Source organism: Coloeus monedula, assembly GCF_965178545.1.
Source record: "Coloeus monedula genome assembly, chromosome: 3".
In the NCBI taxonomy this organism is placed as follows: Eukaryota; Metazoa; Chordata; class Aves; order Passeriformes; family Corvidae; genus Coloeus; species Coloeus monedula.
Window position 1 is genome coordinate 41,720,818 of NC_138783.1, and position 12,631 is coordinate 41,733,448.

The 12,631-nt window shown below is 40.3% G+C and overlaps 1 protein-coding gene across 1 annotated transcript; it reads right to left on the reverse strand.

Annotated features, from left to right (window-relative positions):
- Positions 1 to 689: 689 nt before the first annotated feature.
- On the reverse strand, positions 690 to 6,919 carry LOC309571420 (stromelysin-2-like; the record flags this gene model as incomplete). Its single annotated transcript, XM_082278904.1, has 10 exons — positions 690 to 790; positions 985 to 1,088; positions 1,942 to 2,101; positions 2,659 to 2,792; positions 3,950 to 4,169; positions 4,578 to 4,739; positions 5,595 to 5,726; positions 5,821 to 5,969; positions 6,429 to 6,670; positions 6,815 to 6,919. The coding sequence occupies 10 exons, from the start codon at positions 6,917 to 6,919 to the stop codon at positions 690 to 692; spliced, it is 1,509 nt and encodes a 502-aa protein (XP_082135030.1).
- Positions 6,920 to 12,631: the final 5,712 nt, after the last annotated feature.

The window sequence follows — 12,631 nt, forward strand, 5'->3', positions numbered from 1 at the left end:
TCCTTCTCTCTGGTTGCTCATGTTCTGCTGTACCAATGACTCTGTCCATCAAAGCCACCCTCAGTGGCACTGGTGCACTGGTCCTCTCAGCCCATGGCCATGTTCCCATCTAGCTGTCCCAACCCCTGCCTTGTCTTTGTCCCCGTGCTGGGGGTCATGGAAGGTGAGGCCACAGACTCCAATCTCTCCCTTTGTACATGCTTGTGCAGGATCTCTTACCTTTTATGCCTCCCCCACATTGTTCCTGAGTGTCTTTGTTTACACCTCTGTCCCCTGGGTAATTTCTAATTGACTGTCAGAACTGCCCCTCTACTTCTTCTTCTCTTTAACTTTCCCCCCACAGACACTGAGCCCTGCTAGAAATTCTGATGGGTCCTGGTGTCATTCAGGCTTTTGTGTGGTTGTAGCAGATGCCTTGTCCCCAGTGGACTGAATCAGAACACAAGAACTGCTAAACTCAAGCAAAATATTTATTACTCAAAAACAACTTGATTAATAAATAGTTGGAGAACAAAATAAATTAAAACTGTATATTAGGTTTTACATTTTAACATTTTAAATTAGAATTGCCAAAGGTCAGCATTTCAGACTCAGATGCACAGGAACAGCTAAATAACACTGTTTAGAATCAAGAAACATGAAAAACTCTTTCTGGTACAAATATACCCCTGCACTATCACTTAATATTTCTAGCAGTTAAACCAGCTGTTGCTCTTCATTATACGGATGAGTTTCTTTTTCTTGATGTCAACCTCATACTGGCTTGATCCATGGAAAAAGTAGAAATATCCTAGAATTGGAAGGACAAAATATTGACACATTAATATTTCATTTTTGTATACCTATTGTTACGCACTCACTATTTTCTTGGGTGATTTAAAAAAAATCAAACAAAAAATTTAGTATATCTATGGAAACATAAATTTTTTTGCTTTGGTTAGTTGTTTTTTGAGTTTTTTTTAAATTATATTTTGATTTTTTTACCATTTTTCTGAAGGGCAGCATCAATTGGATAGCTGATCCCATGGAAGTCAGCTGCTATTTTTCTTGGATAGCCTCTTTCCATTGATTGGGTATTTTCATTGAAACTAAATAAAGAAATTGCATGGAAACAGAAAATAAGCATCGGATATTCAATGTTGAAACCACATGGATTTTTACACAATATGCCTACTCTCAGCTGAAAATCCAGTACCCGCAAGCATTGTGATCTCAGAGAGCTGTATAAATCCTGGTTGTGTGAATATTTACATCTTTAGTAGCCTAGGTAAGCCTGTTTTCAGAATATCAGACTAAAACATTCACTTTAATTCCCTGAGACTGACAATAAGGCTAGATGGGGCTTATACTGAGTAACAAACTTAAATAATTATTCAAACATAATTATTTTAATTTTGCAGCACACAATCCATGAAGTGACCCTGTAAGAGAAATGCAAGCTTCAGGTGTAATAACACTCTTTTAAGATAGTATTACAGATTAATTATTAGGCTAAGATTACTGCTTAGCTGAACTGTTTCTTACGAAGTAAATACTTTAATCTTTTTCTATAATTTTCTTGGTTCATTTGTCATTTATAAATTTTACAGAGCACTTTGCTCCTTAGTAACCACAGAATGAATACATGACATGGTGACAAAGTCTACTCAATTCATATTTTTATACTAATTATACTACATAATATTTTTACACTAGTTCACATTGCTTCTTAATGAATAAACAAAGCTCATTTGCCCCTTAATCACAGCCTGGTAAGAGTAAGTGAACACTCAGGTGTTACAGACTTTGTTCTATGAAAAGACCTGAGTAATTGAGTTTCAACTTTCCATGGCTGAGAAGGCTGACAAAAAGAGGACATGAACTTCCTGTACAAATAATCATATCACTTGATTTAAAAAACCATTTTTATTATCTCTTGTACAGAAGAGAAAAGAACCTTACCTCCAGTACTTGTTACCAACAAAGAAATAGGTTCTCTTTGTATTTTGGTCATGAACAGCTGCATCGATTTTCCTGACACTGGTGGGGAAGCCCAGGTTCTGAATGGGCTTGGGGAAGCCTGACTCTATGCTGTAGCCACTGACAGCCCAGTACTGGTTGTCTACAAGGAAACAGAAATAGTTATAGGGATTCTTGAGGAGTCTGATCTCCTTTTTGTCAAAGCCCCAGAGCTTTCTGTGTAGTTAATGTCACCAAACAGCACAGATGTCCAGCTGAAAACATTACCCTCTTAGGGCACACAGAAGTTTGAATGTCTCACAGCTCTTGGATTTTCCACTTTTTATAGTCATTAAGAGTATTATATACTCAATAATTAAAAGTCAATATATTTTTTAGGTGTGTTTGTCATCTTTAAAAATGTATTTAGATACTGTAATGTAGCAATCAATTTTGTCTCAGCTATAGTCTTCTCCCTCACTGACCAAAGGAAGTGCATGTAGGACTGTTGTGAGGCAGCATTAATTAATGGCAGTAACATAATTTTCAAAATTTAAATGGATTCAAATATTAAGAATATTCTCTATTAGTGCTAGTATTAGTGTTAGAGTTAATATGAATATTAGCATAATATTCATTCCATTATGATTAAATAATGTTAACAGTATTGCTTTAACTTCAGGTAGTCATAAAAAACTGATGGAAATGTGAGAGGAGTACCTTTAAAAAACAGCACTCGATCCTTGTTGTCAACCTCATAGGCAGCATCAAAGCCAGCTATCAGTGATGGCCAGAAGGAGAAGATGGTGTCGTGCTCAATTCCTGTGAAATATGGGCTTTTGCGCCAGGCGTAGCTGATCGAAACAAAACCAGCAGAGTTTCATTGTCTCTACTTCATCAGGAGATCAGGGGCCCATTAATGTACTTTAAATCCTAATGTCTGGGTTCTGGAACCAGTGGTCCCTACGAGGCAGAGATACCACCCCTTTTGGAATGCAGTCCTTCCCTCTGCCCTGCTCCCTCACAGACAGGTGCCCTTTACTGTAAGTTGCTCTGAGGTCACAGAATAGTTCAGGTTGGAAGGGACCTCTGAAGTTTACCTTGTCCAACCCCTTGGCTCAGCCAGGGTCACCTACCGTCGGTGGCCCCGTAGACTTCTGCATTTGCAGCCTGGTTGTTTGTCCAGGACAACATAGAATATCTGTGGTAAAGCTGACAATTGCAGCTTTCACTTAACCATGACCCATGTTGGTAGGCACAGCTCATTTCAGTTTGGTTACAAATGTTAAATAATCATTCTTGAAAGCATGTTAAACTCGGTTTAAGGAAGAACTGCCCTTTCCCCCTCCTCCTTGAAAATTATTAAATTTTTAAGCTACAATTCTTCATGTGTTTTAGATGGGAAATCAGACCCACACGATCAAAGGAAGCTTGTTCAATCAAAACACAACTACCAAACCAAGAAGGAGGTGAAGCCCTGGGCCTGACATGCTGTTTGCTCTCACCAGGCTGGATGTGCTCAGCCAACAACCCACGACAGTGCAGTGTCAGAGCATGCCCAAAATGAGGTCACCCTGCAACAGCAGGGGCTCCCTGTAGACATTACTGGGCAGTGGTCTAGTGTAGAATCCTAGGTCAGAGTGACACTAAAAGTCACCAGGGACATTTTCCACTGCTCCCTGGCCCACACAAGGCATGGTGTGATGAGGACAGTGCCACATATGAAGCAGCTGCAGGCTGAGGAGTGACACTGGAATTACTCAGCCTTGCACAATTTTAGTAGACATGGATGATGATGTCTGATGGATTAAAACATTACACTCACTTGTCAGTAAACCATGTTGCTCACCCAGTCCAGGTGGGCTAGTGAAATGTTTCAAAGTTGCCTTAACACTTGCAGAAAGAAATATTTTCCTTTGTAACCAAGGGAAGATAAATTCCTTGAACTTAATTTTATGCTTTGCCTTTGTGAGTCTCACAAAAAGATGTTGCTGGAAATTAAAGTGCTTACCTGTCTTTGAAGAACAGTGTTTCCCCACGGAGAGTAGTGATAGCATCGAAACTCAGATGAGGGTCGCAGTCGTCTGGTCTTTGGGGTGGCTTGGAGGGTGTCATTTCTGTTGGTTCTTCCCTGGGAGACATTTCAGTTGGTGCTTCTGCAGGTATTGTTTCAGTTGGTTCTTGTGGGGGAGAAGTTTTTGGTGGAAGTGCAGATGATTCCTTGGGGGGTCCTTTGGAAAATAAGGTAAGTGTGGAATTAGAAGGTGGATCAGAGCAGTTCATGCCACAGCATTTCAGGTTTTATGATGTGAAGCCAAATGTGCACATAACCACCCTTTTGTGGAAGATAAGAGGGTTTAATGCTACAGACACAGGCTGTTCCTCTGGTATCATTGGAGAAAGGCTCTTGGATCTTTTGACTAACTTGCACTAATTGGAATGGAATCAGTCCACAGATTCCATTTTGCAGCGTAGACTGTTAGCCACAAAAACCCAAGAGATTTGCCCAAAAACAATAAAAGGAAATTGAACCTCAGTATCTTTCTTGTAGTAGGAAGTTCAGTACATTTTAGCTGTTGGGAAAAATTCATTATAAATTGTTATCCGTCTTTCACTAGAAAATGATGCTTCTTGCTTACCATAGAGGGCTTGAATGCCATCAATGTCATCCTGATGAAGTTGGTAGTCCCTTGTGTCTGTGGGCATATATATAGGATACATCAAAGCACCAAAAACGTTGGAATGACTGAGACCTAGTGAGTGGCCCAACTCATGAGCAGCAACGAGAAATAAGTTGTATCCTAAAAAAGATCCAGCACAAAGAACAAAAAATTAATACATTTTTCATATGACACCAGGATACAGCCACCATTTTCTCATGTGGGATATATAATTCATGGTCTTAAAAATGGCAAAATCTAACTATGCCCAAGTAAGAGCTCTTTGGCATCCTGGAGAAGAAATGAGTTTTGAATTATAGGTATTGATTTCTCACTGGAAAACCACTCTGGGAACAGTTTCTGCCCATGTTGCAGAAATTTTCCAACAAAGAATCAAGGTTTCTTTAATGCTAATAACAATTGAAAAGCAGGTGAGAAGGTTTCAGTCACCTGATCAGATTTTGGGAATAGTAACTGACACAGAATTTGCCTTCACAAAACCAGTAATGTGCAACGTAATCTCTGGACACTGCTGAAACCAGAACACTTCACTGTTATATTATATCTGCCAATCAATTCAAGATTTTTTTTCCTTTCCAGAAGTTAAAGATGAGCATCACTTTAAGTCAGAAAAAAACCAATGCCAAGCAACAAACAAACAAACTAACAAAAGGGAGAGATTATATTACAACTTTTAAGGTCATTATCTGAGGGTCAAGATTCCCTGTCTTTTGATGTCATGATTACCTGACATTGCTATTCCATGCTAACTTAATTTCCTTCACTGGAGCTGTAACTGCAGTCTGCATTAACTTCAAGGGACTGTTGTGACTGCAGCCCAGATCCAAATATGCAGAATTATTTTACTAAATTACACTGACATTTTACATCTCAGTAAATACTGGAACTACTGCCATGGGATATATGACTTTACAGCATCTTCAAGGCAACACTGTCTAATAGAAAACAGGCAACACAATATTTTAGGTTACCTACCACTATAGGTAGTAAATTTGGTCCAGTTTTCATCTTCATCAAAATGGGCATCTCCTCCTATCCCACTCCCAGGGGGGTAGGCATGAGCCAGAGTTCCTCCTGGACCATCAAAGGAATAGAAGTCACCGTGAACTAAAAATAAGGGGGGGAAAAAGAGATGCTTTTCATTATCTTGGGAAGAAAAAGTGTCAAGTACTATCATTCCCAGGCAACAGAGTCCCCTTACATCCAGCTGCAAAGGAGATCATTATATCTGCTTGACCGCCATAAACCCTGCTGAACCTCAAAGGGGTGACACTGCTCCAGAGCTGGAAGGCTCTTGCAATTGCTTCGTCTACATCAGCTTCCAGCATGTCTGGAGTGTAGTTCAAAATCCTGTGAAATAAAGACAAAAGGAATTAAAAGCAACAAGATCACATGTTGACTGGGACAAATGGTATCAAGGTCAAATATTTGAATCAGTAGCTATTATAATTTATGCATCTCAAGTGGTTTATTTTCAAAATATTTGCCTATATAACAGATGAAATTTTCACAGTTTTCTTTCATGTCTTTCAGAAACCCTAACATATACTCTCAGTTGTATTCCTTTTATCCACTGAGTATATTATTTAGTAAGCTGCTAGCTAACTAATGTAAACTCCTGTTTTGGTATTCTCATCACTATTTGGAAGCCTGAATAGTTCCCACTTTCCTGTCCCTTTCATCCTGAAAAGAGCTTTTACATGCAGAAATACAGAAATAAATAGTAAAGAGCCTGTTGACATTACTTCTGCCTAGCATTCACAGAGCTTTCCAGTGGTGTGGAGAAAAGCATGCTTTAATGTATGTTACCGATATGTCACATCTTCCTTCTTCCACGTGGGGCTGTGTGGGAAGGTGCTGTATGAACGGACGTCTGGTATCCCACATCTAGGCTGCTTCATCATGTCCAGTGTCTTATGATTCAGCTCCCCAGTCACCTCTAGCCCAAAGAATGACTGCATCTCTCGTATTTTTTCAGACATGTGGTTGAGGTCCTTTGCTTTAAACAAAGCTTTTTCTTCTTTAAAATCATAGAAGTTTTCCAGATATTTCTGATAGGGAAGAAAAAAGCAGTGGTTTAGAACATGAAACTTTCTTTTCAAATTCAGAGAGCTGGTAATAAAAGATTCCACATCGCTAATACTATGTTGATTTTGTCAATAAAATATTTCTTCAGTTCTGTCTGTAGTTCTTACCTTAGCAAATTGCATATCTTCTTTCTCTTTTTCTGGAGCCACTGGAAAAGCAGAAGAGCATATAACATACAATAACTCAAGGAAAAGAAGGATCTTTTTCTTCATCTTTTTCTCTCTGTCCTACCAGCCCTTGCTAGAAGACCTCTCAATCTCTTCTTCCTCTAAGACACACCAGAGTTTCACTATTTATATCAGTGCTGTGCTTGCTAAAGTCAATAATGGCATGACTCAGCTTATAACATCCTCTGATTTTCCACAGAAACACAGAAAACAAATTTGGGTTTAGAAGCAAGCAAACACGTGACAGTTTACCTTGCCCAAAACCCCCTGATTTCGCAATCATATTATCGGACAGTTTGTTGTTTTTTTCTTCATTCCTAAAGTGGGCTGAACAAAACCCACCCCATTTCTCAGAGGTGCTGAAGCGACGTGGCTCTTTTTGAGGGACAACCATCTGTAATTCTTCATAATACTTGATAAGGGACCTCCAGAAACTGCCTTCAGTTTTCTCAATGTGGTTTGCATGCAGGACCTCAGCAGGTCAGGAAAGAATGCCTTCCTTTAGCCCGTCTTATCCAGGATAATTTTAGTGTCATAGCCAATTATACAAAAATCTCATTTATCTTTTCTTGAACCTGACATCCCAGCATTGTTAAAAAAACATCATTTGTGCTGCTACCTGGCCCATGTAATCATTGTACTATGGCCTCATCCTGTTGTTCCCCCACACCACAATGTAAAAGTCTCAGAAGAGCACCTGGGATCATATATCCCAGCCTGCATGGTCTATTAGACAAGAGTGGTTTCACAACTAAAGAAGAAATGGCAGAAATTGCCCTATGGAGCTACAGACATCTTTGGGATGCCAGGGTCTTCAGCAAAAGCTTTTAATAAACTCCTCCAGCATCAGATGGAAGGTGATGAGGATTTATGCCATAGATTCCAAGTTGCCCAGTTTGCCAGAAGCCCTACTTTTAGTTCCTATGTCCTTTTCTGAACATGGTGCACTGCACTTTATGGATGGATTGCAGAACCACTGTCACTTGGATGTCTATGCACTGTCATTTCCGAGACATCCATCTTTGGAAGCACAATTCTCCTGTGTTGACTTAATAACCACAGGCAAGTTCAAAAGGAGAAATATGAGCTAAAAATAATCCACTTCTTTTTGAACATGAGAAAAATAAGAAAAAGGAACCACTTTTCCAGTGAGAACAAACATATTGGAGACTTCTTAAAAACAATCATAGCACCACAGCAGCTGAGCTCTGCAGTCTGCAAGGTGGCCTGGGGAAAGGCATGGCCTCCTTCCAAAGGAAACTGGTGTTGAACAGCCTGGCTGGAGTCAGGTCACATTGTGTGTGTGACCCAGGTCAGAGCCCAGGTCCCTGAACCACTGAGTGAACTGGTACAAATGTTTATGTCTAAGGCTGCAGCAGGATGAGGGTGGCTTTGCCAATAGCTCACTGCTGCTGTGATGGGGTCCTCCTGCTCCTCCCAGCCTGGCCGGTACTCTTGCTGTTTTCCTGTGCCCTTCTGATACCAAGTGTATCCTCAACAAACTGATTCAGAGGGCTGAAGCTATGGGAAACAGCCAAGAAAAATAACCCGAACCCCATTAAAAATAGTTTGCTACTGAAGTTAGTAAATGCACTGGCACCCTAAGGGGTGAGAAGAGCCTCCATGAAGCAGAGGTGGGATATCACAGATGGGAACAGGGATCCAGGAAGACAGCCAGGAAAGAGGGGAAGCTAGGACCTCTCCTTTTGGCAGCAGCGGGGTTTCTCTCTGCTGGTCATTGGAAGAGTATCTCAAACTGCATTTGTAGAGTATTATGTTTGCATTTCCACATAGAAATCCAGACACAAAGCAGGGACATTTTAAATACTGTGTTTGTATCTCTGCACCTGGCAACAGCAGCTTGCATATGCCACTTATCATTTGCTTTCAGCTAAATGTTTTGTAAACACCCTGTTTGCTGTGTTCAGGGGCTAAGCAGACAGAGCATGAGATGCAGCACACCCAGTAGGAGAACATTCTAACGAGCCCTTTTGGACGTTTAGGAAGCTTTTCTTAGTGACTTTTGCATGGCTGCCAATAGGCATGTTGCAGCTCCAGCTGCTGATTTGCCATTGCAGAGCCTGTTGCCTGCAAGCTTGAGCTGACATTTATGGTGTGGCTGGTGAGTGTGGGGAGGAAGAACTGCATCTTGCCTTGTGTTTGGCAGCACGAGTGATGGAAATTCACTGCTGAGCAGTCTGCATGGCTCTGAGATATGTGAGCAAGTGTGATACTTGCATGTGGATCCAAGAGATGAGTTGTCTTATGCTGGACCCTAAGACAGCAGTCTTAGTGTTCAAACTAATGTGGGTATTCAGTCCTGGGTTTAAGTATTGCAGGATGAAATTGGGAACTGTGTTGTGGCTTTAATCAGAGGTTTAAACACTTAAAAGTGTTTAAATATTACATTGCCAGGGGACAGAGTGAAGATTTATTGGCAAAGACAGAGCTAGAATTAAAACGGGGTGAGCTGAGCTGAATGGATGACCTCACATGGCATTCTTGCCTTACCTATAGGTCGATTTGTTGACGAGTTCTGCTTCAGGGGTGCCCAGAAACATTTAATCCTTGACAAGGCTGAACAGGTCAGATGTCTGTTTCATGCCTTGGCCCCATAGGTAAAGAGATGCTGCTATTCCCATCTGTCCTGGGAAGTTGATCCCCTCTGTGCCCTGAAGTCACTGCTGCCTTCCAGCTGGGTTGGAAACCATACAGATGTCAGGGATGACTTTCCAGCTAATGCAGCAGCAGAGCAGCCAGAATGGTCCAGGAATACTGCTCATGTCTTCCCTCAGCTCATCGTCACTCAGACTCATTTGTCCCATATCGCCAGCAGTTAACCACGCACTCAGGGACAAGAGTGGGTGCTTTCCCAGGAAGACCCTTGCAGTTGAACAGAGCATTTCACCGAAAGCCTGACAACATTAAGGCTAATATTCCTCCACCACAGAACTGTTTGTCCTCTGACAGTGCAATTTGTATTATCCTGTGGGTCTAGTCCAAGTGCCAGGGGTTTTTAGCGGATTTGTCAAAATTCTACCTGGGAATTTTGCCATTTCTTATTTTTGTGCTATTGAGATTCCATCCAGAAATGTCATTCCAGTTCTGCTTGGCACTTTTAACTTACAGAAAGAAGTGGAAGGATACTTAACATAGTAATGTAAACAATTGTCATTAACTGCATGAACAACAGCAAATTAGGTCAAAGGAAGCTTGAAATAATTTAACACACACACACATGCACACTATGATTTCACCTCCTAAACTTTTTAGAAGGATCTGTATATGTCTTCTTTCCCACCTCCCTTTCACTCACACTGTTTCTAAACTCTCTGCCTTTAACAGACTTGTGCCAAAGAAGCAGGGTGTGTTATGAAGGTCTTGGACATGCCCGGACATAGAAGAAGCTGCTGGTTTCTTTCACTTGAACGGAATTGGGAGATAAATTTATACAAAGAGATTCTGGGACTTGAGGAACAATAACTGAACAGGAAAAAACACAAGCCCTTTACATCATTATGTGAGCCAGACTTTAATAAATAACAGCTAGATCATAGCACATTGATTGGGGGAGGTAAGCAAGCAATAAATTTGTGACATGGAAACAAGTAGGTCTGCTATTAGAGGACTCAGAAAAACCAGAGAATATTTACTGAAACTGAAACACTTTCAATCTCTTTCTGCAAGACAGTATTCTGAGAGCATTGAAACTGAGCCTGAAACAGGTATTGTCTTGAATTCCACGATTTTGCCTGTATATCCATATACTTCCATTTATTGGTGGCACCTCTTCATCCTGCTTTTATAATATGCAGCTGCTAGTAGTGATAATATCAGTCACTTTTCTACTTCATCTAAGCATTTTGTCCAGGCTCCATTGCAAACTGAGAGATGACACGTAGAGGTAGACTCAATAGCAGATTTTAATCAAACAGGAATTTAGATATTTTTGATGTCTGTATCCTCCAGTATTCTCAGCAATAACAAAGCTGAAATCACTTCCGTACTTGTATTTAGTATATAAACAAGTTTCATAAGTTACATGTCATTTCCTCTCAGCAATGTCTGACTTGGTAGCTTAGAAGGCAGGGTCACAGAGTGATTGCAGTCCATTGGTGTTATATCATCCATCAGTGAACAAGAGGTGTGACAGAATCCAATGCCCAAGAATTCTGAGGTTTGCAGGAACTAAACTGGCATATGAAAGTTGGAAATTATGGCACCCTTGTTTTGTATGTGGCAATATATTGGGGTCATACTCTGAATTTAGATGTGTCCAGAGCGCTGGGTGTGACAGGAAGCACTGTGGTCATGAGACACAATTAATTCACTGTTTCCTCTTTACCATCCTGGTCCCTATGAGATTCAGTGTCACTATTTCACACCAAACCATTGAGGTAATTGAAATCTGGGCAGGATCCTGCCTTTCCTTCTGAAGGGGAACGGCCAGTGAAATGTTGCACTTCTCTCTCCTCCCATGCACAGTCTTTTATGGTCAAGGACCTAAACCTGTGTGATTCTTATTCTCTTATAAAGGATATGACCAAGCTGCCAGATCTCGGGTTGCTAGTTAAGGTGATGGTTTTTTAGACTCAGGAAGATTTACTGTAGTTTCTTGGTTTTGTAGAGCAGAAGACAAGTCCACAGAAGATAATTTCCAATATGTAGTTGGTCATCCCATCTCTTCAAAACTGCTTAAACAGTTGATTTTTTAATGTCCATTAGCCAGATTTTTAATATATTATATGCTAAAGTTATGTGAACTTGACTGCAATGCTTTCAACTAAGTATTAGGAAGAAATAGGAAACTTTGCCATGTAAAGAACCTCCTAATTTTTCTGAAATTCCTTTTGACGTGGGCTGGAAAAAGCTGACAGCTTTTATAATTTGACTTGGAAGCCCTAAGATATTTAGCCAACACACTGTTGATACATGAAAAAAAAGACACTTCCTTGAGAAGCCTGAGTTCTCTGTCCAAAACAAGACCCAAGCAAGGAGAGCAGGGAAGCACTCTAGGAAACTGTCTGCCATCCTGCTGTCATATGTCATGGTCATAATTTGAAAATTATGTAATCAACTACTGGCAGTCATTTTATGTAGTGGTTGATCCTTACACTGATCCTTAAATAGCTGCCAGTAGACCATGAGTACCAAACGTGAACTTTACCTTCATTGCTTCTTTTTCTGGTGACCAACATTGTTTGTGCAATCAATCCTTTCTTTATTTTGATGAATGAAATAAAGTGGCAATAGCCACCTTAGAGCCCTGTCTGCTCCAAGCAAACCTGCACCCACAAAGGTTTCACTTAGCAGAAGGATGTCTCTGAACAATGTGATGAAGAAGGAAATCTTCAGATGCTACCATAGCAGACAAGGGTGCAATTCATCAGCTTTGTAATAAAACTTACAATTAAATGTTTTAGAGACGTTCTAGTAGATGAAGCCACAAACCAGAGGGGAATTGCCAAACACAAGAAGCCAAAATAATTGAATATTTCTTGTATGTTTAAAAGATAAAAAATACTTATTTAGTCTAAACTCCTGCAAAACAGAAGGCTAGTCAATATCTCAAACCACTTCTTTAAAGATGCTGACTAGTGAAGGTGCTGTCATTGTGCATTTGTGGAAATGCTAAGCTAAAAGTAAGTAATCAGTAAGTAAACATCTTTTTCACTCTTGAATTCCAAAGATTATTCTTATTTTGAATACCAGTTCAAGTAATCAAACATCACAGTTAACACATTAAACTGCCCTGGA